This window comes from Electrophorus electricus, chromosome 26 (assembly GCF_041902795.1).
Source record: "Electrophorus electricus isolate QZ-2024a chromosome 26, ASM4190279v1, whole genome shotgun sequence".
Lineage (NCBI taxonomy): Eukaryota > Metazoa > Chordata > Actinopteri > Gymnotiformes > Gymnotidae > Electrophorus > Electrophorus electricus.
Genome location: NC_137522.1, coordinates 2,779,326 through 2,807,235, shown reverse-complemented (window position 1 = coordinate 2,807,235; position 27,910 = coordinate 2,779,326). Strand labels below are relative to the sequence as shown.

General features: G+C 46.3%; 2 protein-coding genes across 5 annotated transcripts; one reads left to right on the top strand and one right to left on the bottom strand.

Annotated features, from left to right (window-relative positions):
• The first annotated feature begins 264 nt into the window (after window positions 1-264).
• Window positions 265-23,574, top strand: mark1 (MAP/microtubule affinity-regulating kinase 1). 3 transcript variants are annotated; one of them, XM_026996984.3, is made up of 18 exons: window positions 265-623; window positions 7,906-8,106; window positions 10,186-10,239; window positions 14,732-14,780; window positions 15,945-16,010; window positions 16,124-16,194; window positions 16,490-16,546; window positions 16,677-16,913; window positions 17,001-17,120; window positions 17,796-17,895; window positions 18,028-18,140; window positions 18,233-18,386; window positions 18,608-18,789; window positions 18,896-18,987; window positions 19,112-19,273; window positions 19,449-19,706; window positions 21,091-21,135; window positions 21,519-23,574. In XM_026996984.3, exons 1-18 carry the CDS (start codon window positions 573-575, stop codon window positions 21,859-21,861), a joined length of 2,355 nt encoding a protein of 784 aa, XP_026852785.2. In that variant the 5' UTR covers window positions 265-572; the 3' UTR covers window positions 21,862-23,574. The 3 variants fall into 3 exon arrangements, with proteins under 3 accessions (XP_026852785.2, XP_081564380.1, XP_026852798.2); XM_081708254.1 differs by lacking the exon at window positions 7,906-8,106; XM_026996997.3 differs by lacking the exon at window positions 21,091-21,135.
• zgc:172076 lies at window positions 23,403-27,812 on the bottom strand. Of its 2 annotated transcripts, XM_026996969.3 has the most exons (10): window positions 27,656-27,812; window positions 27,163-27,209; window positions 26,649-26,847; window positions 25,752-25,912; window positions 25,510-25,642; window positions 25,132-25,288; window positions 24,577-24,700; window positions 24,295-24,484; window positions 23,974-24,160; window positions 23,403-23,738 (listed from the first exon to the last, which is right to left on the bottom strand). In XM_026996969.3, exons 1-9 carry the CDS (start codon window positions 27,684-27,686, stop codon window positions 24,003-24,005), a joined length of 1,200 nt encoding a protein of 399 aa, XP_026852770.2. In that variant the 5' UTR covers window positions 27,687-27,812; the 3' UTR covers window positions 23,403-23,738; window positions 23,974-24,002. The 2 variants fall into 2 exon arrangements, with proteins under 2 accessions (XP_026852770.2, XP_026852763.2); XM_026996962.3 differs by lacking the exon at window positions 23,403-23,738 and having other exon boundaries at window positions 23,875-24,160.
• Between the last annotated feature and the right edge of the window lie 98 nt (window positions 27,813-27,910).

Here is a 27,910-nt window from a genome sequence, read left to right as displayed (position 1 = left end):
ATAATCACTATGAACGTACTTTCCCCTATATCAGGGTGGATCAATGCTGGAGCTTTAAACCCCCCCACACACACCTCTATGTACTGGATCTTTAACTCCACACACACTTTCCTACATACTGGATCTTTAACCCCACACACATTACTCTACGTACTGGATCTTTAACCCCACACACACTCCTTTACGTACTGGATCTTTAACCTCCCCTCCCTCCCTCCCTCCCTCCCTCCCTCCCTCCCTCTCTCTCTCTCTCCCTCTCCTCTCCGTACATCCCACTTACAGCAGGGCTCTACGTTTGCTTATAAAGCAGCTACCTGGAAGCGCATCTGGGTTTTTTTTAATCCCTCCAGTCGGAAAGGTCAGTGCGTCCGGCTCATGTCGGCTCAGTCCGGCCCGGTGTACTGGGCGGCTTTTATTGGCGAGGGTTTCTTATTGAGCTCTCATCGCTGAGGCTTTGGGGTGGGTTTTTTTGCGGCCATGCCGGCGTGAAGGGCTGGAGCAATCCCTCTCCCCCCTCGGAGCTCCGTCCCTTCGCCAGCTCGGCGCGTCCATACGCGGCCTGGACGCGCAAAATGTCGACGCGGACGCCGCTGCCCACGGTGAACGAACGCGACACGGACAACGTGAGTACGCGAACCCGCCGGTCCGCGTCCGTTTCTGGGGGTTTTTATCTTTCATTTCATGCCGGTTTTGAACCCGGTAACCTGCGCGTATGAGCAGGCGGGCTAGCCGGATAGCCGAGAGGCTAGATAGTAAACCGCCGTGATGGAGCAGTTTGGGCACATAGCGATGCTCTTCCGTACCGGTTATAACGTTTTATAAACACCGTTTCCATCTGGGCTGGTCTGTTATGACCAGGAGAGGAACAATAACCGTCGTATTTCTGGAGAAATGTGGGGCGATTTGCGGGGCTACTCCCCTTAGTTTCGCTTGAAATCCTACGTCCAGCCAAGCGGGGCTGTACGTTCCGTTTGCCATTGATATTGGAAATCGCTTTGTTCGATTTTTAACGATTAATGAATGTAAATATCAGTTTATTTCCTTTGGTTTGCCATCAAAGCTTATCCGGCGACATTACTGAAGGATGCACATGTATTAAAGCGATCCTGAATGGTGGAAAACGAACCATCATCGATCTCTTCGTCGAAAGAGTCCAAGGATTTAACCTCACACTGGCGATCATTTCACCAATGCACAGATCATTAAGCAGGGGGGGGGATAGTAGCCGTACGTGTGAAGGTTGCGGGTTTTAGGTGGTGCTGGTAACCCTGCGCTACCCTGCGCCATAAAACCACCCATACGCGGCTCGTCTGCAGATGCATAAACGCATGGCCTGTTCATAAGGGGTCACGGAGGTTGGAACTGGAGGATTTCGTTATTGTATCTCTAATGAACGCTATGGACGTGATATCTTTGCAGGGTTTCCTCCTTCGTATAACCAGAAATCTCAGAGCTCCTTGGTTTCACGGCGTCTTTACTGAAGGTTAAAGTTTCCCCGTCACTGTTCCCTCTTATAAAGAGGGAGACACAAGTCAATATGTCACTTTTAGTATGTTTGAATTTGCTGGAATTTCTTTAAAATGGTTGTTTGCTGGGCTTTAAACATGTATTACAATGACTCGTCAGCCTACTGTGTTAACGACACTGGCAGGGATTGGAGTGCACGGTATTGATTTGAGATCAGCAGGGTGAGGCTCTCTTCAGCCAAGTACAGATAATTCGCTGCCATGTCATGTTGGATCTTGCCTTGATTACAATCACTCGCCAGCTGTCTGAACATGCTGATTCAACACAGGAGTTAAGACCTATATTCAGTCAGTCCTGCGGTAAACTGCAACCTCCGCGCATATCTGCCGGGTGCGAAGACCTGTGCGCTGCACTTTGTGAGAGTCTCTGCGTTATGCTCAGGGAGCTGGCCTGTAACGGCAGAAGCACAGCGCAGGGCAGGGATGGATGGCACTTGGCTTAGCACATCGTGGGATTTCTGGTTTCAGCGGCTGAATTGTTCTCTTCCTAAAGAAATCTCATGGCAGCCAGTGTCTTGCAAGGCCTTTCAGTTGGCCTGTGTTAAGAATTGCCATGAGTCAGTAGCTTGGGCAGGCCACAGCACATGGATTTCAATTACAGAACACAACCTGTGTGAATGCTCTAACGATCACAGGCAGATGATTGTGCGGTTTTATGAAAATAAACATTTCCACCCATTCAGCTGGCAAAAGTAAAGACTAACAGCAACAAACAAGGGGAAGTTATGTTATATTCATCCACCAGTCCCTGAAGCAATACATACCACCGGAATACCGAAAGGTAAAGCGCACCTGTACACAAGTGTGAACTGACGGACTCGCCAGGTCTCTAGTCTGAAATGGTGGCATTTACAGATGCACATTGTTTGCTCATTTCTTTTCGAGCCTGATATTTGGTTTGACGAGCCAAATGACCCATGAACGCTCAGTGTGACTGTTGGTGACTGTCACTGTTATCACTTCATCCAGACACGCGGGTTACCAGGTGATCTGACTGGCTGCAAACTGGGTAGGAAAGTGTTCGTTTCTGTGGAAATGTGAGAGGGTGACAATGGTGCGTTTAGAAAGGGAACGCTTGCATGTCTGGGATAAAACTTTGTGGAGCAGTTGCAAAGGAAACGGTGTATTTTAATTATGGCCGTGAGCGTTGTCCTGACTTTGCGCCTTGTGCCGCTTTCTGTAATCATGCGTTGCTCAAAGTTCAACCGTCCGCTATATGATGTAACATAATGTGGAGCTATTTACTGACTGTAAAGAGTAGAGAGAACAAAATGGCAAAATGTTTGAGAGATGAGAGACGAGTTCAGTGACGCTTCACATGTTGTAGAATGATTGCGTGCCAGGTGGGAGACTGAGAGACGAGGGGAGCTGAGCAGGACTAGCTGAGTGTAGTCCTGTTCTCTCCGGCCTGCTCCTGGTTATGTGTGCGTAGCCATGTGCAGCTTTGTCTTCAGGAGCTTTAAAAGCCTGGTGTATTCAGAAACGGAGCGGGACCTCGCTTTAAAAAGCAGCCCTGACTGCAACGGGATGCCTGGACTTCCACACTTCCACATAACTAAATTACAGAGTATGTGAACTGTACAGGTGTTAAGTCCCCAATAGTTAAATGTTGGACCACTTCACTGCTTTAGAAAACAAGTCTAGTGAGTTTTGTTTCAGAATTGTCCCCCAGTTTAGAAATATTACACGTGGTTTGAGTTTGAGATGCGTTTTGTTTGATTTTCATTTAGTTTTCCATTTTTATGAGGCTCTTTGCTACCTGCCAGAGAGAAAGTGGTTCGTGGTATGGATCAGATGAGTAATATGACTTATTTTTAAGAATGGTAGCAGTGATGAAACATAATTTACACAAGAAAGGTGTTTGCATTTAGCATATAAAGGAATGAAGTTAGATTTATGTAGCCCCTTTCAAGGAACCCAAGTTCACGTTTTTAACAGACTTTTAATTAACACACACCTCATGCCAAATTCTGTGTAAAATGTTTAAACTTACCATGTTTCACCTTCAGTACATTTGAAAATTCTGCTGCCTAATTCTATTAGTGACTAGGTCCTGATGATGATGATGATGATACACTGGGTTTCTTTGTTTGTGTTGTGTTGAAGGTCTGGAGGATCTTGGCTGTTGATGGGACAGGATCTCACACATTTTTGTGCCAGGCTCTTGCTGTCAACTTTAAACTATTGTTTAATCTCTTTTTAGCGTTGTTCATGAGTACTGTGCAAAGCAAAAAAGAGATTTGTAATTTGTAATAGAAGACAGTTCTGTATTACACTGTATTCTTATAGATTTCAGTGCAGTGGGCAGTGGTAGCTCAGTGGTTAAGGTACTTGACTTGTAACCAGATGGTTGCTGGTTCATTCCCACCACTGCCAAGTTTCCACTGTTGGGCCCCTGAGCCCTTAAGCCTTAATTGCTCAAGTTGTACTCAATCATAATTGTAAGTTGCTTTGGATAAAAGCGTCAGGTAATTGTTTCTACATGGATAACACGTTTGAAATATGACTTTCCTTATACATTATCGTCAGAGGTTGTGATAGCCTAAGGCCATACGTGCAGTAATACTGGGGCATTATTTATATCCCAGAGTGACACTGTGCCAATATGAATGAGGAAATTGTAGTTTGTACCCCTAGCACAGCAACACCTACACAAGGATCTAAGAACAGCTGGTGGAATGCAAAGCTTGAGGAAACGCAACAGATTAAACCTTCAAGGAAACTAGTGTTCTAGTGAGACCATGGTGTCGAGGTTTGTCTGCGCCTGATCCCAAAATAATTCTGAAGTAAATGCTGACGTGAGAAACACCTCTTCTGGTCTCAGAATAAGATTTAAAAAGTGTACAGCTTGTTTCCATTAAACTTTCACTCTGCAGTGACTGGAGACTTTCTAACTGATCCCTCTAAGAACAGTCCATCCTCGATGTGCAGGTACAGTTGTGTTCAAAATAATAGCAGTCCAACATGACTAACCAGATCAATCACTGTTTTTGGTAGAAATTATATTACTACATGGCAAATAACTTGCCAGTAGGTGTAGTAGAGTCACAGAAAACCATCAGACCCAACATTCATCATATGCATGCTCCTGAGTTTGTGTACTTGAATAATTAATTGAAACAGGCATGTTCAAAATAATAGCAGTGTGGAGTTCAATTAGGGAGGTCATTCATTCTGTGAAAAAAATAGATGTCAATTAGGTGGCCTTTATTTAAGGATGAAAACAACACGTTGTACATGCATTTCTCTCTGAAAACCTGAGAAAAATGGGTCGTTCCAGACATTGTTCAGAAGAACAGCGTACTTTGATTAAAACATTGATTGGAGAGGGGAAAACGTATAAAGAAGTGCAGAAAATGATAGGCTGCTCGGCTAAAATGATCTCCAATGCTTTAAAATGGAAAGCAAAACCAGAGAAACGTGGAAGAAAACGGAAGACCATTCGAATGGATCGAAGAATATCCAGAATGGCAAAGACTTGGTCAATGATCAGATCCAGGGTGTTCAAAGACAGTTTGAAGTTACCTGCGAGTACTGTGACAATTAGAAGACGCCTGTGTGAAGGCGAAATCTATGGGCAAGAAGCCCCCGCAAAGTCCCATTGTTTAAAAAAAATAAAAAATAAAGACATGCTGAAGAGGTTACAATTTGCCAAGGAACGCATGAACGCATAAAAGGAAATGGAGAAACTTTGTGGTCTGATGAAAGTAAGATTGTTCTTTTTGGATCTAAGGGCCGCAGACAGTTTGTCAGACGACCCCCAAACGCTGAATTCAAGCCACAGTACACTCTGAAGACAGTGAAGCATGGTGGTGCAGGCATCATGATATGGGGATGTTTCTCTTACTATGGTGTCGGGCCTATTTATCGCATACCAGGGATCCTGGATCAGTTTGCATATATCAAAATACTTGAAGAGGTCATGTTGCCTTATGCTGAAGAGGAAATGCCCTTGAAATGGGTGTTTCAACAAGGCAACGACCGCAAACACACCAGTAAGCAAGCAGCATCTTGGTTCCAGACCAACAAAATTAAAGTTCAAATTAAAGTTTGGAGTGGCCAGCCCAATCCCCGGACCTTAATCCAATAGAAAACTTGTGAGGGGACATCATAAATGCTGTTTCTGAGGCAAAACCAAGAAATGCAGAGGAATTGTGGAAAGTTGTCAAATCATCCTGGGCTGGAATACCTGTTCACAGGTGCCAGAAGTTGGTCGACTCCATGCAACACAGATGTCATGCAGTTCTCAGAAACACTGGTTATACAACTAAAATATTAGTTTAGCGATTCAGAGCAATGCTAAATCCTAAAGATTTTTCAGTTTATACGGTAAATATTTGAGTTTGTGAAGAAAAATGCAGACACTGCTATTTTTTTTGAACAGCCCAATATTCATTTTTCTTCATTTTCTGTAAAGTAATTAAAATTGATATATTTTTCTTCATGTTTTGATTTAGAATATAATGTTCAGTGTTCCTAATGCATGGAAATAAAAACTATTATAAGGATTCTGAGCTTTACTCACATTTTTAAACACACTCCTATTATTTTGAACACAACTGTACACCCCTAAGCAGCTCATGGCACAGCTGATGTAAGATGACGTGTATCCCAGTTTTGCTTCTGGTCGAGCTGTGTCCATGGGAACTATCCCCAGGAGGTGGGTGGATGAGGTCTAGGAGTTCTGCCAGGAGTGTGTGAAGTGTTTGGGGTGTGGGGCTTTGGAGAATAGGAATGACCTCTGCTCTCTGCACACTGAATTAAGAACACAGATGAGTCATTACTGATGTGTGGATATAATCATGTAGCAATATTTCAAGAGCCCCATCTACCCCTAGCGTGGGTTGGGTCTGTCACTAGTGTGGGTTGGGTTGCGTCGCGTCTGCCCCTGGCGTGGGTTGCGTGGCGTGGGGTGGGGTGGGGTCTGTCCCTCCTGACTCGACCTACCCTCACTCCAGACTCCACCCTTCCTCCAGACTCCACCTACTTTTCCTTCAGCCTTACCTACCTCTCAGGCTTCAGGAGGACAGCCTGTCTATCCACTGTAGGTGACTGTTTTATTGGCTCATCTCTTGCAGGCCTTAGTGTGCTGTGCGCTTGACACAGGGCTGTTGGGGTGTGGAGTCTGGGGACACGGCGTCCAGAACGGTTGTTCTTTTGATGAGTATTTGTTTAAGATCTGCCCCTGTATATGGTTTGAGTGGAAGGAACATGGGACTCAGACACATTTAGCCCTCCAGACCTGCACCAGAACACTGTGATGGCTGTTTTGGATTATGTGCTTTTTGGTTGAGGTGTCTGTGGTACCTGCTGCTTATGACGTGACAGGAACATGTTCAGTATTCCTTTGCTTTGTGAGCAGAGCTAAACTCCAGTTTCTGTGTTGATTAAACTCCATGTGTCCACAGTGTTGGTTATCCATTGACCACATTGGAGTAGTTGTAGTCGCATCAGTAGCGATACAGCTAAAGACGCCATCAGTGGCTAGTTTACATTCATAATTTACATTTACAGCATTTAGCAGACGCTCTTATCCAGAGTACTTTGTCATTTACTCATAGAATACATCCTAGTACAGTAGGTTAGAGTCCAGCATACCAATGAACTAGAATACTGTTGAAATACATATAAGGTGTATTTCGCACAACAATCAGTGCAATAAACAATAAGTACTACAGTTAGTCAACATGGGAGCAGTCACCATCAGTGTAGTAAACAATGCCCTACAATAAGTACTAGAGTTTCAGCTAGTCAGCATAGGAGCAGGCTCAGTGGTCATTTAAATAATCCACAAATAGACGGGTCTCCAGTCTGCGTTTGAAGACTGCAAGGGACTCTGCTGTCCAGCAAGTAGAAGTTCATTCTAGGAGCCAGACTACTCTTCAGAGAGTAGTCTCCATGCTTGTCTTCCATGAGACTTGAAGTATGGTATTTCAAGCTGAGCCGTACTTGAGGTTCGAAGTACTATTTAAGCAAACAAATCATATTTTCTAACTTCAGAAGCGTTTCCAAAAGTGCCTACTTGTACTTAAACATTGGGTGCAGGGTTTCTGTATTATGGGCCTACTGTTTATCCCATTCCTTTTATATTCTTCACGGCTACTCACGTAATCTTACTTGAATGACCAATCAAACGTACACAATTCTCCACTTACCCTAAATGTAGTCAGCTAAGATATGTTGGGCGTCTGATGTTTGTTTAGTTTTCCACTTTACCCATGAGGCAAATGTAACTAACAAGTCATGGACGCAGATTTGAATGCTGCTGTGCCTCAGTGTGTCGATCTATACCCAACCGCCGTTTCCTGTGTTTCTGTATACTCCGTGAGAAGCGATGGCTTGACTGGTGTTTGCTAACCTTCCCTGCCGTGTTCTCCAGCTTGCGGTGGACGGCTATCCTGACCCCCCCCCAGCCCCTGCCAGATCCGCCAGTCGCCAGAGTCTCCCGCGATCTCGCAACTCTGTAGCGTCCATCGCCGACGACCAGCCTCACGTCGGCAACTACAGGCTGCTCAAGACCATCGGCAAGGGCAACTTCGCCAAAGTGAAACTTGCGCGCCATGTTTTAACAGGACGAGAGGTAATGGACACGCACACCTGCTTTTCTGACTTCCCAGCAACCACAGACAGAAATCACACCCATGACACCGCGAGCCTGCGCAGCTGTATACAAGGAATTTGACCTCGGCCAAATTAGGAATAGTGTGACGCAGCATAAGTGTTACTGTAATTAAGGTTTTCTACCAGGAGGATTCACACTTTGACATTCTGACCAATTTGAGCGTCAAAAGCAGCGGAAGATTAGGCTCTAGCGTAAGGTTCAAAAGCGCAACCAATGCGTTTTTCTCAGACTCCCAAAAGGCCGTTTATGCGTAAAACGTTTGACCAACATAACAGCCCAGCACTCGAGTCCTTTCATGTTGGACAGTGTCTGTGGATTCTGAAAGGTGGAAACAGGAGCATTTTCCGCCGCCATGTTCGTCAGAGTCTGCGCCCACATACACATACACTTCTTGCACACTTGAGTTTCACTCAAACTCAGAAATGACTAGTACTGTTATTTTTCTGGATTAATTTTCATATATATCTGATGTGTGTGTGTGTGTGTGTCTTCAATATTAGCTGTTTATATTTACATTCTTTATTTAGTTTTGCTTACTGTGTTTGTGAAGCATACCATGTTACCTCTGTCGAAGGTGCTCGACGGTTCTCAGGCCTTATTTTAGCCACTGGTGTCCTTGGCCCTGAGCCAAGATCAATTACTATCCAACAACATGAGAAGTACCAGTACAGGCTGAACAGATCTATAGATTTGAGATTTACCTCCACGTGTGTGTGTGTGTGTGTGTGTGTGTGTGCGTGGCTGTAAACGTCTGTGATTTTTATATGCATCATCTCTGCTTACTGATCAATATGACATTCAGTTGACCAACATGAACATGTGTGCTTTAGAGTTGCAAAAAGCAGGTAATTCAAAAATCAAGTTATCTGTATGCACGTATCAACAAATAATTGAGTAATCATCAAATGTGGCTTGTAAATGAGGCATGTAGCAAACCATTTAGCATAGTTTTTTGTTTGTTTTGGTTTTTGTAAAATATAAATTTATGCTATACCTCAGCTTTGTTTAACTTTATGAAATATTATCTCTCTACTCCATTGAGAGAATATTTTCTTATTGTACTGACTTCCAGCAAGGAATAACTTGTCATTCTTTACTGTACTTTACTGTCTTAACTATACGCTGACGAGTGAGTTTTGTTATGGGCAAATCCAGAATCGTAATCGTTGTAACAGTCCGGGGGTCCCAGAGCCAACACGTAGACTCTGGGATAACATGATTAACGGAACGAAACAAACCACTTGATGACAAAAGGGAAGTGGGCGCTAACAGAGAGGCTAGGATAAACAAAGCCTAGAATTAACACACAGTCTAGGAATCATGAACAACTAGGAATTACGAACAAGGGATTTCGCGCATGGAGGCTTGGATTAACAACAGTGGCTAGGAATAACACAATGACCGGCAATGCAAACGGGGAACAAGACGGGGTTTAAATACACGTACTAATGAGAATTTAACCAGACCGGTGCTACAAACGACAGCCAGAGAGAACGAAACACGGGAGCAAAACAAATACATGAGACATGGTAACCGTGACAATAAGGACGCTAAGAGGGGCCACGCGTGACAACTGGATTTTTTGGTTCCGGTGCTGGATTAGGCATCTCGTAATCCTGTGGAGAACTATCTTATTTTTGTTAGTTTCATTGATTTAATAAAGTCTTCTCAGAGCTTCTTTTCAAACGTTCAGGTTAAATTGTAAATTCACACTTGGGCTCAGTCCTACTACTTATTTTTGCCCCTATACCTTGTTCTTTAGTGTTGCCTGGGCCCTTGGAGCTGAGGGCCAGTGGCCTTGGGGCCCCAGCTCTCTATTCTAGCAATCACAAAATGGCGAGGTAAAGGCTAAGTTGTAATGTCAAGGGATGAAATGCATTTGGACCTTGGTTTGATGTCACTTAAAAGGTAAAGGAGAATTGACTAAGGAATTACTTTTTCATGTTTTGTTTTGTCAGCGGTGTCAAATAATTGTTTCAACTTTGGTATCATTACAGAATCCTGCTACTGACCCCCCCCCCCCCCCCTGTCTTTCAGGTTGCTGTGAAGATTATCGATAAGACCCAGTTGAACCCCACTAGTTTACAAAAGGTGAGCTCTTCCTTGAACTATCCATTATTACTCATCACTTGGTTCGCCTCTCTTGTAAATCTTCATTTTGTAATATGTTGATGGTCTTGGAGGAGGGAAAAAAAAGACCATCTGCACATCCATATTTACGATGTTCTTCCAAAGAGACTGAGTTGGTGTTTGAGTTAGTTGTGCAGTTATGGAGATGGCCAAGCTCTCTCACAAGCCATCTGTGTCTGATTAAAGCTGTGCCCTCGAGAGTGGGTTGATGAACCCTCTTCTCCTAATGGCCAGTCTTGTGAATCAGGTATTTATTTTGAAGGGTAATACATTTTCATGCCTTACACAGCAGGGTAAGTTCCGGGCATGTGTAATACAGTTATAATATACGGATATACAGTACACCAGTTCCACAGGTAGGTCATTGCTGTGTAAAAATGAAGGGTTGCTCTGATGGGTCCTTTGATATACTACCAGTGTCCCGTTGGGCAGCTGAGCTGTTCTGTTATCCCAGTGAAGCCTTGGACATGGGGAATCAATCATATCAAACTGGATGGACTGCAGAATGTTTGCAAAAGGAAAAATAAAAACCTAACGAGACTTCTGTGTGTGGAAAACTTGAGTACAGCAGCCAGAGCTGAGCATCAAAGCAGTGAAACACTTTAATTATTTCTCTTGGAGTCACTGTTCTTGTGAGCAGAATGCATGTCTATATAAGAAACGCAACCTAAACACAAAATAAGACATTTTTAAGTTTAAACACTGAATTATTCTTTTAAATGTATACATAAGCAGAAAGGCTTGTTTGCTAATTCTGAGTAATTGTGAAAGAAGATTTTGCTTTTTCTTATTTGTGAATGACCCAGCTGCAGTCTTTTTCTTCGCGTTGGGTGTCAGACATGATGTTACCATTTACTGCCGAATTCTCTCCTGATCACGATTAGCATTAGCATAGTGGTAATTAATCAGTGTGACTTAGTAGGGCATAAATATTCCAGTCCAGTGTGCAGGGTTAACCCTAACACACCACTCTAAAGCCCTCAAATAGATAACCTGCTCTATCTCTGAGCCCTAAACCTAAGACTTGAGCTCTGTCCCCAACCAACTCTAACACGCAAATATATTAATAAATTATAACATAAATAAAAGACCCAGACAAGTCCAGAGAACATACCTGAGTCCCATTTGGTTTCAAATGCCTACACTGCAGCCTAAGCCTGGTCCTCAATAACACGACTAGTCTTATTCAGGGAAAACTGAAAAACAGTAATCGATGGAAACAATGGCAGTGCTTAACAAGCGCCGGCCAGGGCTTCTTGCTCATCCACAGCAACTGTGGTGAGGGTCTCGGTTTTAAATTCACAAAACCTAACCACAACCACATGCAGCTAACCCAGCATTTCCACTGTCCATTTCTCTGGCGTCAAAGACACCATTTCTGAATCCTCATGTCTCCATCATTCCGAAGGCCTTCTTTCTGATTGGTCCTTCAGACGGCGGTGTCACGGAACGCTCGCCTCCCGCGAATCACGTAGTTTGGCTAGCCACGTGTAGTGGGAGGATCTGTTTATGGCCACAGCTGCACCTCGTTTGTTTGTCTGTATGTATTTAAACCCGTGTTGAGGTGTGCAGATGTAACGTGCTAATGTTACATGTTTTCGTTATTGTTAACTGTGTTCGTGTTTGTCACCCGTTTCATGTTCGTATTAACGTTTGTAATGCTTGTGAGTGCCATTATCGGTTCGTGCTTATATGTCAATAAAGTCTTGGCCAAAAGCGAGACCGACACAAATTTTGGTTTTCACAAAGTTTACTGCCTCAGTTTTTTGGATCCTTTTGTTAGATGTTTATATGGTACAGTGAAGTACAATTATAAAGTAAAAAAAACCCAAAAAACTTTATTGACGAATACATCCAGTTTAAGTAAAGACATATTTACAGTGTTGACCCTTCTTTTTTAAGACTTCTACAGTTCACCTTGACATGCTGGATATCAGCTTCTGGGCAAAATATTTACTGATGGCGGCCCATTCTTGCCTGATCAGTGCTTGGAGTTGATCACAGTTTCTGTGTTTGTTTGTCCACCCTCTTTGAGGATTGACATCTGGGGAGTTTCCTGCCCTTTGTTCACTGAGCCACTTGGTTATCATTTTTGCCTTGTGACTTGGTGCTCCATCATGCTGGAAAAAGCATTGTTCATCACCAACTTGCTCCTGGGTCATTCGGAGAACTTGCTCTTGGAGGATGTTTTGATACCATTTCCTTATTCTTGGCAGTGTTCTTAGGCAAAATTGAGCAAACCCACTCCCTTGGATGAGAAGCAACCCCACACATGAATGATCTCAGGATGCTTCACTGTTGGCATGACACGAGACCCATGGTAGCGCTCACCTTTTCTTCTCCGGACAATCATTTGTCCAGATGTCCCAAATAGTCTGAAGGGGACTTCATCATGGGAAATAACTTTACCCCAGTCCTCTGCAATCCAATCCTTGTACCTCCTGCAGAATGTCAGTCTGTCCTTGATGATTTTCTTGGAGAGAAGTGGCTTCTTTGCTGCCCTTCTGGACACCAAGCCGTCCTCTAAAAGCCTTCACCTCACTGTATGTGCAGATGCCCTCACACCTGCCTTATGGCATTCCTGAGCAGGCTCTGCACTGCTGGTGACCCCATCCCATAGCTGCATCCTCTTTAGGAGACGGTCCTGGTGGTTGCTTGTCTTTCTTGGGCACCCTGAAGCCTTCAATGCAAATGAACCTCTCCTTGGAGTTTTTGATGATTCAATAAATGGTTGATTTAGGTGCTATCTTACAAGCAGCCTGTCCTTGCCTGTGAAGCCCTTGTGATGCGATGCGATGATGATGACTGCACATGTTCCTTGGAGGTAACCACGGTTAACAGAAGAAAATTTCAAGCACCACCACCCTTTTTAAAGCGAACAGTCTGCTCTTCTAATCAGCATGACAGAGTGATATCAGCTGCCTTGTCCTCGTTAACACTTTCTTCTGAGCTAACGAGAAACTCACTGAAATGAGGTTAGCAGGCCCTTTTGTGGCAGGGCTGAAATGCAGTGGCTGGAATGCAGTAATGTTTGTGATTAAGTTAATTTTCATGGCTAGAAATGACTTTGCAATGAATTGCAATTCATCTGATCACTCTTCACAATAGATTGTGTAGAATGATCAGACGAATTGCAATTAATTGCAAATACTCCCCAAAGAGTAGAGTTAATTAGTTCCGGCAAATCTCGAAAAGGTAGAGAATGTTAATTAGTTCAGGCAAGTGTCTGTGAGTAAGAGAACATTTTGCTTCGTATGTGTCTTTGTCCTGATTGAATGATCATGTCCCCACCAGCTGTGTGCACTACAGATTTTTCTGGTAAACTTTTAAAACCTACAGTAAGAGAGCAAACAAACAGAAGTCCAGTGATGTAGCGTTTAGTTTCCCTGCTTTCCGCTTACCCTTCCCACTCTCGGCCTTGGGGTACTTTCTGACGGTTGCCCAACAGCAGCGTTTGAGTTTGCTGTGTCATCACTGTCAGGACCTTTAGGGTACTGGAGTAAACAGGCGTGCTTCATACTTCGACTGTGACTGCGTGTGCCGCACAGTACATGCCTGTACTCCTCATGCCGGTCGGGTCCAGCCGTGTTTGCTCATTGGATGGAATGCCAAGAGAAAGGGGGCAATTCTTTGTGTCGTTCACAGGAAAAGCCCTCCTGTTGCTCTGGCCATAAATAAGAGTATGTTTGTGTGAGCTGTTGAGTTTTTGTGGTTCTGTGTTCCCTTGGGAGCATCCAGCAGAGCGTGGTCCTGAAGGAGAGTCCTGTTCAGTGTCCTGCTGTTCGTAGTGAGTCTTTGTGGTTTCGTGATCCCTGGGGAGGATGATGACGATCATCATCACCCTCATTATCGTGATCACCACCATCATCACCTTCATTATCGTGATCACCATCTTCACCACCATCACCTTCATTATCGTGATCATCATCACCTTCATTATCGTGATCATCATCACCTTCATTATTGTGATCACCACCATCATCACCTTCATTATCGTGATCACCATCTTCACCACCATCACCTTCATTATCGTGATCATCATCACCTTCATTATCGTGATCACCATCTTCACCACCATCACCTTCATTATCGTGATCATCATCACCTTCATTATCGTGATCACCACCATCATCACCTTCATTATCGTGATCACCATCTTCACCACCATCACCTTCATTATCGTGATCATCATCACCTTCATTATTGTGATCACTACCATCACAATCTTCAGCACAATCACCATCATCACCTTCATTATCACCTCCTCTACTGTTCCTGTGTCTGGGAGATGCTGCTTGACTGAAACTTAACTTTTAACGCGTTTAAACAACAAACAAACAAGCAAGCAAAGCCTTTTCTGTTCCAATAGCAAATGGTGGTGTTTTGTGAAGAATTATTTTGGTTACAGTTCATTTTGTAAGAATTTACAGTTCATTTTTGTTTTTCTCAACAGCTTTTTCGTGAAGTGCGAATTATGAAGATTTTGAATCACCCTAATATAGGTGAGTGTTTGTTTATTTATACATACATACATAAATGCATGCGCATATATATATACACACACACACACACACACACACACACAGAACACTCACACACACACATATTGCCTCACACCTCCCCCTCTACCCCACACCTTGTTGACCGCACACCTCCCCCTCTACCCCACACCTTGTTGACTGTTTTTCCTGGTTTTCTCTTCTTGTCTGTCACTCTACATTTTGGTTACATTCCAACAGGACTGTGCATGTTCCAGTGGACTGTGGAAGGGTGTAGTGTTGGCTCAATGAGATAACCGTGTTTCCTCCACTGACCACTCCTCCACTGACCACTCCTTTCTCACACATACATGACATCTTTGTGGCTTCTTCACTTTAAAATGACTTCCTGTTCTGTGTGTAGAAACACAGTAATCGAGATCAGACTCTGTCAGAACCCCAAAACTGGGTTTATTTTCACATACTCCATTATTAATAAAAGCACTTTGTAATTGTCTGAAGTTCGCCAGGTCAAGTCCTCTCTGTTTTGCTCATCTTGGATAATGAAATGAGTGTGATATAGAAGGGTGGTGTGTGTTGCTGTAGGGGAGAGATGTTGCTGTGTGTGAGCTTGGAAAGCTTTCAGTTGCGTGTGCGTGTGTGTGTGCTCATCTCTGTGTGTGTGCGCGCGCTCGTGTGTGTGTGTGTGTGTGTGTGCGCGCGCTCGTGTGTGTGTGTGTGTGTGCGCGTGTGTGCTCATCTCTCTGTGTGTGTGCGTGTGTGCTCATCTCTCTGTGCGTGTGTGCTCATCTCTCTGTGTGTGTGTGCTCATCTCTGTGTGTGTGTGTGTGTGTGTGTGTGTGTGTGTGTGTGTGCTCATCTCTCTGTGTGTGTACCCATAACACAAATCCCTTGTGTCTCCACATTAGTGATGGGTCCTTGTTACCAGGAGATGGACTAATACATGCACACATTCCACATGGTGATGGGTGTGTTGGTGGTAGAGTTTATGCAGAGAGCTCTGCTCAAGGTCAAACTCCTCCAGCCCTGCTCACTGCACAGGGAACACTGGTCCTTCCCACAGGGGACACTGGTCCTTCCGTTTGCATGTTTCAAGCAAATGCAAAAAGCAGACCGCAAACATCTTCCTGTCTGTGCCATACTAAATCTTCTCCTCTCCCTTCCCAGTGAAGTTATTTGAAGTCATTGAAACGGAGAAGACACTTTATTTGATCATGGAGTATGCGAGCGGAGGTGAGTGTAGCGCCGTGGGTCGGGGCGAGCACCTCCACCCGTGTGAGCGAGAGAGCACCTCCACACCTTCACACGTGCGGCAGGTGATTTCAGCACTTCTGTCTGTCTCTCAGGGGAAGTGTTTGACTACTTAGTTGCACATGGAAGAATGAAGGAGAAAGAAGCCAGGGCCAAGTTTCGACAGGTGAGAGAATGAAAAATCCTGTTCAATACGAATGCTGCTTCACTTAACACGCATATTGACCCCTAGTGGCACACCACTGCCATCGCACTCTGCTCATGTTTGTTTGCGTTCCTCTTGAGGGGCTTTCCTCTAATGGGCTGCTGTCAGATTATTAATTTGTGGGATCGTGGTGCAGTGCTCATGTAGTTCAAACAGGATGGCGCACCACTTCAACACAGTACTAGTCTCACAGTGGCAGGAGATTTATTCTCCCTTGTTCACTTGCTTTCTCTGTGCGTGTGTGTGCACCTTCCAGATTGTGTCTGCGGTTCAGTACTGCCATCAGAAAAGGATAGTGCACCGAGATCTCAAAGTAAGTGAACCGCAGCCTAGCAGCTGGGCACTTCAGGCTTGTTACTTCTACATTACCAAAGCTTAATCTCTCTCTCTCTCTCTCTCTCTCTCTCTCTCTCTCTCTCTCTCTCTCTCTTCCTTCCATCAAGGCTGAGAATCTGCTTCTGGATGCTGATATGAACATTAAGATCGCAGACTTTGGCTTTAGTAATGAATTCACCATTGGCAGCAAGCTGGACACGTTCTGCGGCAGTCCGCCATACGCCGCGCCCGAGCTCTTCCAGGGCAAGAAGTACGATGGGCCCGAGGTGGATGTCTGGAGCCTGGGGGTCATCCTCTACACGCTGGTCAGCGGCTCTCTGCCCTTCGACGGACAGAACCTGAAGGTCTGTTTGTAGCCCAGAGAGCGGGGTCCTGATGCGCTCGTGTTCAGCGGGGCTCCAACATGCTCGTGTTCCCTGTTCCCTCCACAGGAGCTGCGGGAGCGCGTGCTGAGGGGGAAGTATCGCGTCCCCTTCTACATGTCCACCGATTGTGAGAACCTGCTGAAGAAACTGCTGGTGCTAAATCCCGGCAAACGTGGCAGTCTGGAGGTCAGCACCACCACCACCACCACCCCTCACACAGACCTCCACCTCCACCTCCACCCCTCACCTCTGGGGGTAACCTGCTTCCCCCTCATGCCTGCCAGCTACCCTTGGAGGTCTGGAGGTCAGCACCACCACCACCACCACCCCTCACACAGACCTCCACCTCCACCTCCACCCCTCACCTCTGGGGGTAACCTGCTTCCCCCTCATGCCTGCCAGCTACCCTTGGAGGTCTGGAGGTCAGCACCACCACCACCACCACCCCTCACACAGACCTCCACCTCCACCTCCACCCCTCACCTCTGGGGGTAACCTGCTTCCCCCTCATGCCTGCCAGCTACCCTTGGAGGTCTGGAGGTCAGCACCACCACCACCACCACCACCCCTCACACAGACCTCCACCTCCACCCCTCACCTCTGGGGGTAACCTGCTTCCCCCTCATGCCTGCCAGCTACCCTTGGAGGTCTGGAGGTCAGCACCACCACCACCCCTCACACAGACCTCCACCTCCACCTCCACCCCTCACCTCTGGGGGTAACCTGCTTCCCCCTCATGCCTGCCAGCTACCCTTGGAGGTCTGGATGTCAGCACTCCTACCTGATACAACCCTGCAAGTTTGTGTGTGTGTGTGTGTGTGTGTGTGTGTGTGTGTGTGTGTGTGTGTGTGTCTGTCACAGCAAATCATGAAAGACCGCTGGATGAACGTGGGTCATGAGGAGGCAGAGCTTAACCCGTACACAGAGCCTGAGCCTGACTTCAGCGACACAAAGCGAATCGGTTGGTAAACATCACACACTCTGAACACACTCTTATAAACGCATGCGCGCTCTCTCTCTCTCGCTCTCTGACCCTTTTTTCTTACTTTCTTTCTCTCTTTATCACTCTTTTTGTTTCCCGTGTCTCTTTCAGACCTGATGGTCACGATGGGTTTCCCCAAAGATGAGATCAAAGATTCCTTAGTGGGCCAGAAGTTTGATGAGGTCATGGCCACCTACCTGCTTCTGGGCAGAAAACCCCCCGAGGCAAGTGACCGTCCAGCCCAGGAGTCCACCCGACCGCGGGGACCGTCGCTGTTGGGTGTTTTCATGCGGGGCTTGTGTCTCATTTATCTCAGTTTGAAGGGAGTGAGTCACTGTCCACCACAAACCTGTGTCAGAGGTCACGACCCACCAGTGACCTGAACAACAGCTCCTCGGTGTCACCCGCTCACTCCAAAGTACAACGCAGCATCTCTGCCACGCAGAAACAGAGGCGCTACAGTGACCATGGTCAGCTCCGCCCGCACAGAATTCCTCAGCCCGCCCAAATAGCACCCTGACCCCACCCACAACAGCACCATCCGTACACCCTCTGTGTGATGTAGATGGGCACGTTCTTCCTTACGTTCATCTGTGACCGTGGCCAGCAACCGTGTGTGTGTGTATATATATGTGTGTGTGTGTGTGTGTGTGTGTGTGTGTGTATATATATGTGTGTGTGTGTGTTGCAGTCTCCCCCTCGGTTCCACCACCTGTGTCCTACAGTCGGAGAGTGCAGGCCTCTAGTGTGGAGGGAGAAAAGAAGGTGGAGTGGACCGCGTCCCACAAGCTGTCATCCTCCAGCTCCAAAGGAGACGTGGCTGTCTCGCCACTGACCGTGCAGGAGCGCAGGAAGTCCTCTACAGGCTCAGGGGTGAGGGGTCACCAGCGTGAAGTCCAGGGTTGGGTGGTCTAACTCTTCCTGCCATGACAGGTGAGCTGTAATTCCTGTTTTAATTCGCCTCTCTGGTGACCAGCAGAATAGCACAGGCATGACGCGGAGGAACACGTACGTGTGTGAGCGCAGCAGCGCGGAGCGCGGAGCAGCCGTCTCCAACGGCAAGGACAGCAGGTGAGACGTGACCCCTTGGGCGGCGCGGCGAGGCCTCAGCCGGCCTCCGGCACCATCGCCGGCATCCTCCACAAAACAGCCGACACCTGCAAATGAAAAAGAATCCTCTCTCTCTCTCTCTCAGTCTGACGGAGATGTCTGCATCTGGAAGTGGCTCCTCTGTGTCTCCTGGAGTGTCTGCAGCGCTGACTTCTGCTCGGCCGCGGCACGTGAAATCCATGTCTGCCTCAACCCACCCCACCAAGTCCCCCCTCCCCCCAATCGAGGACAACACGGAGTTCAAGGGGTGAGGGGTCATCGCTCAGCCTAACGGCATCCGCACAGAAACCTCAAGTGTTTTCGTTCTTTTCATTTCATTTCCCAGAAAAGAACCAAGAAAAAGAAACGAGCCCCCCCCCTCTCTTTCTCTTTCTTTCTCTCTCTCTCTCTCTCTCTCTCTCTCTCTCTCTCTCAAACACTAGCTCCAGCTCTCAGGTTCCTGGTGCTTCTCCATCTGCCCAGAGTCTCAGCAGCTCCACTCCGGACCGGACCCGTTTCCCCCGCGGCACGTCCAGTCGCAGCACCTTCCACGGAGCGCAGCTACAGGAGCGGCGTAGCGCCACCTACAGCGGCCCGCCAGCCTCGCCCACGCTCTCCCACGACACGGGGGCTCTGGCCCAGGCACGCAGGGGCACCTCCACTGGCATCATCAGCAAGATCACCTCCAAGCTGGCGCGCAGGTGAGTGAGCCAGCGCCTGACAGCAGACACATCTTACGTCTATGTTACTGCATCTACACCATATCCATCCATGTAATAAGCTACAGTTGTTCAAGTTTAGTCTGAGTTTGGCTGTAGTAGCACACAGTACACATGTAGACACACACACACACACACACACACACACACACACACACACATCTCAGTGTGGTGCTATGCTAGATTCAGCCTGTAATGGTCTCCCTAACATGGCCGTGCTGCACCTCTACACACAGGGGGCGCTTATGGCTTAAACATTAACCCATTACACCAAGAGCAGGAGTGTGTGTGTGTGTGTCTCATGTGTACTGTGTGGTAGTACAGCCAAACTCAGACTAAACTTAAACAACTGTAGCTTATTACATGGATGGATGTGCTGTAGATGTGTAGTAACGTAGACGTAAGATGACAAAAAAGTACTACGGTTTACACAGCTCCACATACAGTAGTTCAGTGGTGAATGTAATTGGAAGGTTGTTGGTTCAAGCCCCACCACTGACACTGTGGGGCCCCTGAGTAAGACCCTTAACCCTCAATTGCTCAAGTTGTATTCAGTCATAATTGTAAGTCGCTTTGGATAAAAGCGTCCGCTAAATGCTGTAAATGTTTAAAATGCAATCTGGATAAAGTCTTGAAAATGGCTGAAGTTTGTTCTACAGAAAGGTGAAGACCCCCGTGTTGTAAGTATGATGGTCAGAAACGCCACCTCACGGTAGACACTAACAGTTTAACCAGCTTCTTATCAAGTTCCTCTGTTCCTCCATGGAGAACTTCACTCGCATGTTCTCCTTTACTCAAGTTTGAACAGACTCGTGTTGAGTTCTTTTGAGTGGTTCATTTTTTTCTTTGTTCTTAGAAGATACAAGTAACTTATTTACCCCCTCTACCACCCAGTAAAACACACACACACACACACACACACACACTGCTATGAAAATGCGGTTTCACACAGGTAGGAGTGAGCTCAGTGGCATTGCTGTGATTTGGCCCTCTAATCTGTGATTGGCCCTGTAATGTGGCTCATCCTCGTTCTCTTGTGGTGACAGGAAGTGGCAGTCACCTAAAAGCAGCAGTTATACTGGACTCTTGTGTGTGAATCTCTGTGTGTGTGTGGACCCCTGAATTTCTCATGCAGTGTCCCTTGCAGTGTTCAAAAGGGGAAAAAAAAAGATTCTCTTTAGAAAGAAAAAATTTAAAGTATAGAGAAAAGCACTGTCATGTTTGTTCTGAGGAAAGTGTATTTCGTTGTCTCTTCGGTTGTTATTGGTGGCTCTGCTTGCCCTGCCCCACCTCTGCCCTGCCCCTGATCTGTGATTGGAGAAATCTTTCCATTCTGCCTTTGTTTCTCACTCTGACTGTCTTCAAGGCTTCCCAGTGAAGGAGACGGCAAGTGCAGAGCATACAGTGTGAGGTGAGACGCCACTGGTTGTCGTGAAGGCGGTGTTTAGATGCATTTAGAGTAGTAGTTTTGATGTGCATCTCTGTGTAGGGTTAGCCAGAGGTGCAGGGATGAAGTTGGATGGAAACTAGTCGTTTGTTTGTTTGTGTGTGTTTGTTGTGTGTGGTTTTCTTTTTTTTTTTTTTTTTAAACATTTTTTAAGGAAACAGTTTAGGGAATCCAGGCTATGAAAGTCTCCTGTCATGGTGGTGTCATTGTGCGTTTATTACGTCTGATGGCTGTGTGGTGTCGTCGTGCGTTTATTAAGTCTGATGGCCGTGTGGTGTCGTCGTGCGTTTATTAAGTCTGATGGCCATGTGGTGTGGTGTGTAGTGACGTGGCTTGTGTGTTGTCAGGAGCAGCTCTGGCGAGGCCAAGGACGATGGCCGGGACTGCAAGCCGCGTTCCCTGCGCTTCACGTGGAGCATGAAGACCACGTCGTCCATGGAGCCTGCTGACATGATGCGTGAGATCCGGAAGGTGCTCGACGCCAACAACTGCGACTATGAGCAGCGCGAGCGCTTCCTGCTCTTCTGTGTCCACGGCGACGCCCGCCAGGACAGCCTGGTCCAATGGGAGATGGAAGTATGCAAGTTGCCCCGCCTTTCTCTCAACGGCGTGCGCTTCAAGCGCATCTCGGGCACCTCCATTGCTTTCAAGAACATTGCATCCAAAGTGGCCAACGAGCTGAAGCTGTGACAGGCAGAGCGAGGCCCAGTGCGCCACGGCGACGCCTGCGCTCCCAGTGAGCGTGGTCGCCACAGCGACGCCTGTGCTCCCAGCGAGCGTGGTCGCCGCGGCGACGCCTGCACTCCCAGCGAGCGTGGCCGCCACGGCGACATCTACACTCCCAGCGAGCGTGGTCGCCACGGCGACGTCTACGCTCCATTTTCAGTTTACTGCTTTCTGAAGCTACAGCTGTATCATTTGCTCAGTGGCAGAAAAAATAACCCTTCCTTCTACCCCAGGCTCCTGGGGTAAATAATTTCCCTTCCTTCTACCCCAGTCTCCTCCTACCCCAGGCTCCTGGGGTAAAAATTCCCCTTTCTTCTACCCCAATCCCCTCCTGCTCACAAGTCATATACATACACACCATTTTTGCAATAATATAAGAAAACCTATGAGGGTTAGCATAGTGACGTTCCTTTGGCAGGATTTCCTGTGTAGGGTGAAACTGAGACTTACAGTGCTACTATTTCCACATGTACAGTTAAGATGCAGAGTGTTTTGTTGAATTGTTCATAGACTTGCCTAATACGAGACTTTCAGCCTATGTATCTGAAGATGTACAGTCTTGAGTTCGCTACAGAACATTAATGTTAAATGTGTCTTACTGTAATGTTTTCGTTTACCTGGTTGCTTTCCCCACGTTTTTACATTTTATTTTGCCTCTGCCATGTCATGTGACATTTTATGAGTCATTTATATTCTCACCATTTTTTCTTCAACACTGGCCAGTTACTGAGTAGAAGTGCTTTGTAAAACATATCCCAAAGGCAAATTGGTTTAACACTTTTTTTTCTTTTTTTTCCCCCCTCATCCTTTCACCCAAGAAAGGAAAACCTACTCACTAAACTGTGGTGTTAGTGTAACAGTGGGATGTTATGAGCTCGGGAATGTTTAAGAGAGCAGGATTGGAGGAATGGCGTCACCTTTTCTTTGGGACTTTCATTGGGTTTATTTATTTTCCTCTTTGATGCCTTTAATGTGCTGGTCTTCCTCAGAATGTCGCCCGTACAGGAAGGAAGTAGGATGTGATGTTTGTTTGTTTCTGAAGTAGGACGTGATGTTTTTGCTTCTGAAGATGTACCTTTTTAATTTTGCTCCTTTTGTAATTAGTGGTGATGACGATGATGATGGTGCGTAAGATCACTCGTGCTGGAAGGTTTGTACTTGGTCTTTTCTACTGAGATGGTGAGGGTTAAGTGTGCAATGCTCTTTGTGTCGTGTTACTGTAATGCTGACAGGAAAAAGGTCCACAACTGCACATGCTCAAGGGAAAGCTGGAGAACGTTTTTGTTTAGTTTCCTCCTTTAAGAAAACAGTGTTTTTCAAAACCTTTTAGGAGGTTTAAGCTGTGATCAGACACGTGGAGAGCGTTGGGTCCATGTGGTAGCGGTACGTGTCCTGAACGGACTTGGCAATGGACGCACCTCAGAGGTGGTGTGAGGGAAAGCAGACCACATCTTTAAAATGCAAATAACCTTTCTGCCCCCACTACTTCTGTTTCCAGGCATCTCTCTCTCTCTCTCTCACACACACACACACACACACACACACACACACACACACACATCCCATACCCCTTCCCCCAAACGTAGTACTGGACATTTTTCAAAAAAAAAAAAAAAAAAGACTCGTGTCGTCAAGATTCAGTCTCTCTGGTGCACATTAAAGCTTTACTTGAAAAGAGGTTTCTGAGCGAGATTGTCTGTCTGTTTGTCTGATGTCTTTATCTGAGGTCACGTTGATTTGTCTTTTACCGCATGCCTTCCAGGGTTCACCCAAACATGCAGGATTCACAGGAAACGCTAAAGCACAACACTTCTGACATCCTTACTCGACCCGAGTCTCTCCTGAAAGAAGGACAAGACAGTGGCGAGAATTTAGCTAGTTAAAGTTCACTAGTAACGTAACGAAATGAGCAGGTCACAGTAAACACAAAGTAGTAACCTGCAATTCATACAATGCAAAGAAAATCCACACCACCACTTAGGAGAGACCTTTATTATCAGTGTTCGGGTGTCTGGTTTTGCCTTGTTTTTATCTGTGAACAGGACATTTGGTGTCTGCGTGGGGTTCATAGGTCACCCTGATAACAGCTCCAGACATAGCCGCTTCTACTTCTGCGCAGGAAGGAGGTCGTCGAAGCAGTCGTCCTGCTCCAGTCGCTTCTCTATTCTGACAAGGAGCTTCACCCCATCCACCACCTGCTGGGTCAGCTCCACTTCTGTGAGTCCGATGCTCTCTACGTTGCTTAATTTGTACACGTCTGGGTCTGCGTGTAGAGGACGTACAGGGTTCACTGAACACACCCTTCTAGGTCCTCTCCTGCTGTTTACGCTTCCTAACGGTGGCGTGTCGAGTTAGATCCGAGTAAAGGCGCAGGTGGTTAGGGTTGGGGTCACGTACCTGTTGCCTCCATGCGCAGTCGTAGTCTGCTCAGGAGGCCGCGCAGGCGGCTGTGCGCAGCCAGGTGCGGCAGCCTTACCGTGATGCTGGCTTTCATACCCGTGCCCAGCTCTGCAGGTGAGCTCACCACCCAGCCCAGGTGCGGCTTCCAGACGAACGGGCGCCTCAGCTTCTTGTACAATGCCTCTAGCTGAAGGGGGAAAAAAAATGGATTCGACAAAGTAATGGGCGACGATCTACGAGCCTATGAGCGCGCTCTGTGCTGGATGGACAGAGGCTCACCTTTACTAAATTGACGCAGACGGCGGCAAAGGCCTCCTGGACGTTGGCATCGTTTCTGGAAGACACCAGTCGCACATGGTCCTCCATGTTGATCCATATGGCCAGAGTCCCATCCTCACTCACCCTGCGAGACAGATCAAAGTGAACCTGTCTGGAAAAGCTTCCGTACCTGGACATAAAGGTTAAATAAGTCCTGGTCTTACCTAAAGGGCACAGTGAATGAAACATTTGATCTCACAAATAAGGTAAATATATCAAATCCTTAGACAATGCGCACCACACAGTTTGAACACAGAAGTTACCTTGGGTCTAGTCACCTAGCTAGTGTGCTTCGGTTATAGTCAGTAGGCAGTGAATGTTTCTATAGCACAGGTTAGCCCTTAGTTCTGCACATCCATGGCCTATTGTTACTATTTGGTGAGACGTTAGCATGTCCGAGTGCTCTAGCAGCTTGGGCGCGTAGACCAAAGCGAATGCTACACGCGCTATGAGGGACCTCAGGGGGCTTTTAATGTGAAGTTGTCACGTTTCGTGGACGACTTAAGCGAGTTTTACCACAGGGCTCTTGCATCCGGCCAATCACGGCTCACACCGAACTTCATTAACGAAGGAGGCGGGGCATCCATAATAATTCCTTTATCCTTCATCTCTTCATTGAGCTCATCCATGGAGTAAAGCTTTCCTGGGAACTCCTCACTAAGTTGAGCCAGAGCTGGTCAATGAATAATTCCAGATCAATTATTCAAATTGTATTTCAATTCAAATAATCTTTTTCATATGTAAAGCAGAATGTCGTTAAAGGCATTTATCCAATATCGCATCGTGCACATTGTCCCATGATTAACTATGTGACTGCCATTACATCAGATGGGCACTTATGAGACATTCAGCAAAGTGTACCGAGTAGTAAGGTGAGGGAGTTTTGTGCAGTACCTTCTTTGGCCACTGTGAGGAGCTCTCTTCGTTCTCCTCTACTAATATGTGTGGGGAAGCAGTAGTCCTCTACACAGCGGACAACACTCACCTCACAACTTACTGCATATATGTGGTCAAAGTCATCTCCTCCCTACACACACACACACACATCATAAAACAATGTCCCTCTTGATTCAACAGTCATCTGGGAATCCTACTTGTAATCTATGAGTTAATATCTTTTGAGTGATAATGGTCACCTTCAGGTTGTCATAATTCAAGTCACTTTGTTGAATAACGTGAGGGACAACTTTGTAGCTGTGGTAGGCTTCAATAACGCGGTCGAAAAAGGTGCAAAACAGAATGTAGGATTGTGCGTCTCCAGCTAAACAACCCACTGCCAAGGGCCCTTCACGGGTTCCTGTGTCACAGAAACAAAACACACGCATCATGTCGGAGAGGTCGTGGTGAGGAATGCGGTACTTGCATACTGCCCTTCGAACTTGTGTTGGAGCACATGAAAGCGTTGGCCTCCAGGGTAGAGGCATTGGTGTAAGTGTAATTTTAGGTGAACTGCAAAAGCCCTCAACAGGCAGGCCTACCATCCGCTTCTACTCCTCGTGCAAAAACGTCTGTTTCAGTAGTTCAGTGATGTCTGAGCTTTGATTCTTTGTCATGTTTTCTTTTAGTCTTTTTAGCAGGAGAGGTCGCTTGAAAGCACATTACTCAAAACCAGCTTACCAAGCAGAAGGTGTTATAGGCAGTAATAACAGTGAGGAGGTAGTTATGAGTCACACACTTCATAACACGGGTGGCTTTTAATCTTCTGCAGAGTGGTGAGTGTGATTTTTTTTTTCCCTCCAGTGCTTTGGTTCACCAGAGCACTTTTGTAAATCAAGTCAACCAATGCACTGGTGCTCTGATTCTGAGCAACAACCCAGATGGATATACCCAAAAGTAACTTTCATCTTTTAGCTAACTACACATTTCGGATATGATTTGCAAAAAATATTTAGCACATGCAAACATTTTCTTCTAATGCAAAATTACAAAAGATGGTGAATGCATTTGTCTCTTTGATGCTTTTGAGAATTAAACTGGGCTTGCAACTCTCTGCAGGACAGTTAAAAACTATTTAGCAGACAAAAGTGTCTCACCTGGGTCTTCCAGACCTGGACGAATAATGTCGTCAAAGATGACCCCGCTCTCGGTAGCACGGTTAAACTGCCGGGTGTACATATGCAGGTCTAAGACCTGGGCCATACAGGTGTAATTCCCATCTAGACAGGGGAACTCTTCTCTGGGAGAGCCCCTCTTCAACTTCAGCTTGCTCATTGGGTCTGGAGGTACCATGCTCTACAAGAAACAGGATGAGATGTTATGTTATACCACAAACATCACTGTGTGGTTCAGGGGCCACCAGCCTCTTCCTGCTTTAACTACTGTTTCAAAGGGTCATGCTTCCTGCCCTTTAGTGAACTGTACTATCCAAGTTGCCAGGAACGTTAAGGCTGCAGCGCGGGGCAGGAGGTGACCTGCTATTATGATAACTCCCAACAATGGTCTGACCCTGCTCTGTGATTTCTGTTTTCTGTTCACGTTTGCTGATGCAGACCACAGAAAGAAACTTTCCTCATTCAGAAAGCGAATGTGTCACGTGTATTTTTGTACCTCGAGCAAAGGCCTGTACCTCATCTCCATGGGATGGTCAATAGGAGCTGAAAGAAATGCGTGATGTTAGCAAGAGCTGCCATGTATGTACATCAACATACCACTGTTACATGATCATACTACCATTACGTCAACATACTACTGATGCATGTCCTGAACAGACATCACGTGTCTAGCTTGGAAAGGCAGTGTGTTTAACTTTCCTTTTTGCCATTTAATACATTAGTAGTCAGTAAGAAACTGGACAGGTTTTTGTGAATTTGCCTCTACACCAGCAAATAACTTTAACCCCTAACCTTAACCCTAACTAACAAGAAACCTAACACTAACCCCTAACTCTAACCCTCATCCTTCAAATGAAAGAATGATGGTAAGGTAAAGTGCAGACTTTCCATGTTAATTCAAAGACATTTACTGTTACAAGCAGCATAAACCCAAGCATAACTCTGGAGATACGTGAGACACTCATGTTTGACATGCGGAAGACACTCACGTTTGATCATCCATGCTTTTCTCTTCCACATCCTGGTGTGCTGTGGTGCCTTATTCTAGTGTTTAGGTGTCTGGAGTAGACTGTGCGCACAGACAGGAATAAAGCAACGTGGTTTGTGACAGCTGGCCTTAACGCTGAACAGAGGAGCTAAAAATGATCTCAGGGTTTTGCCCTCTGGCCCCATGCCCCACCTCACTTGCACAAAGCTTGGCAGTGTTCACACTGGTGTTGTGTTGCCACACTGTAATAATGAGT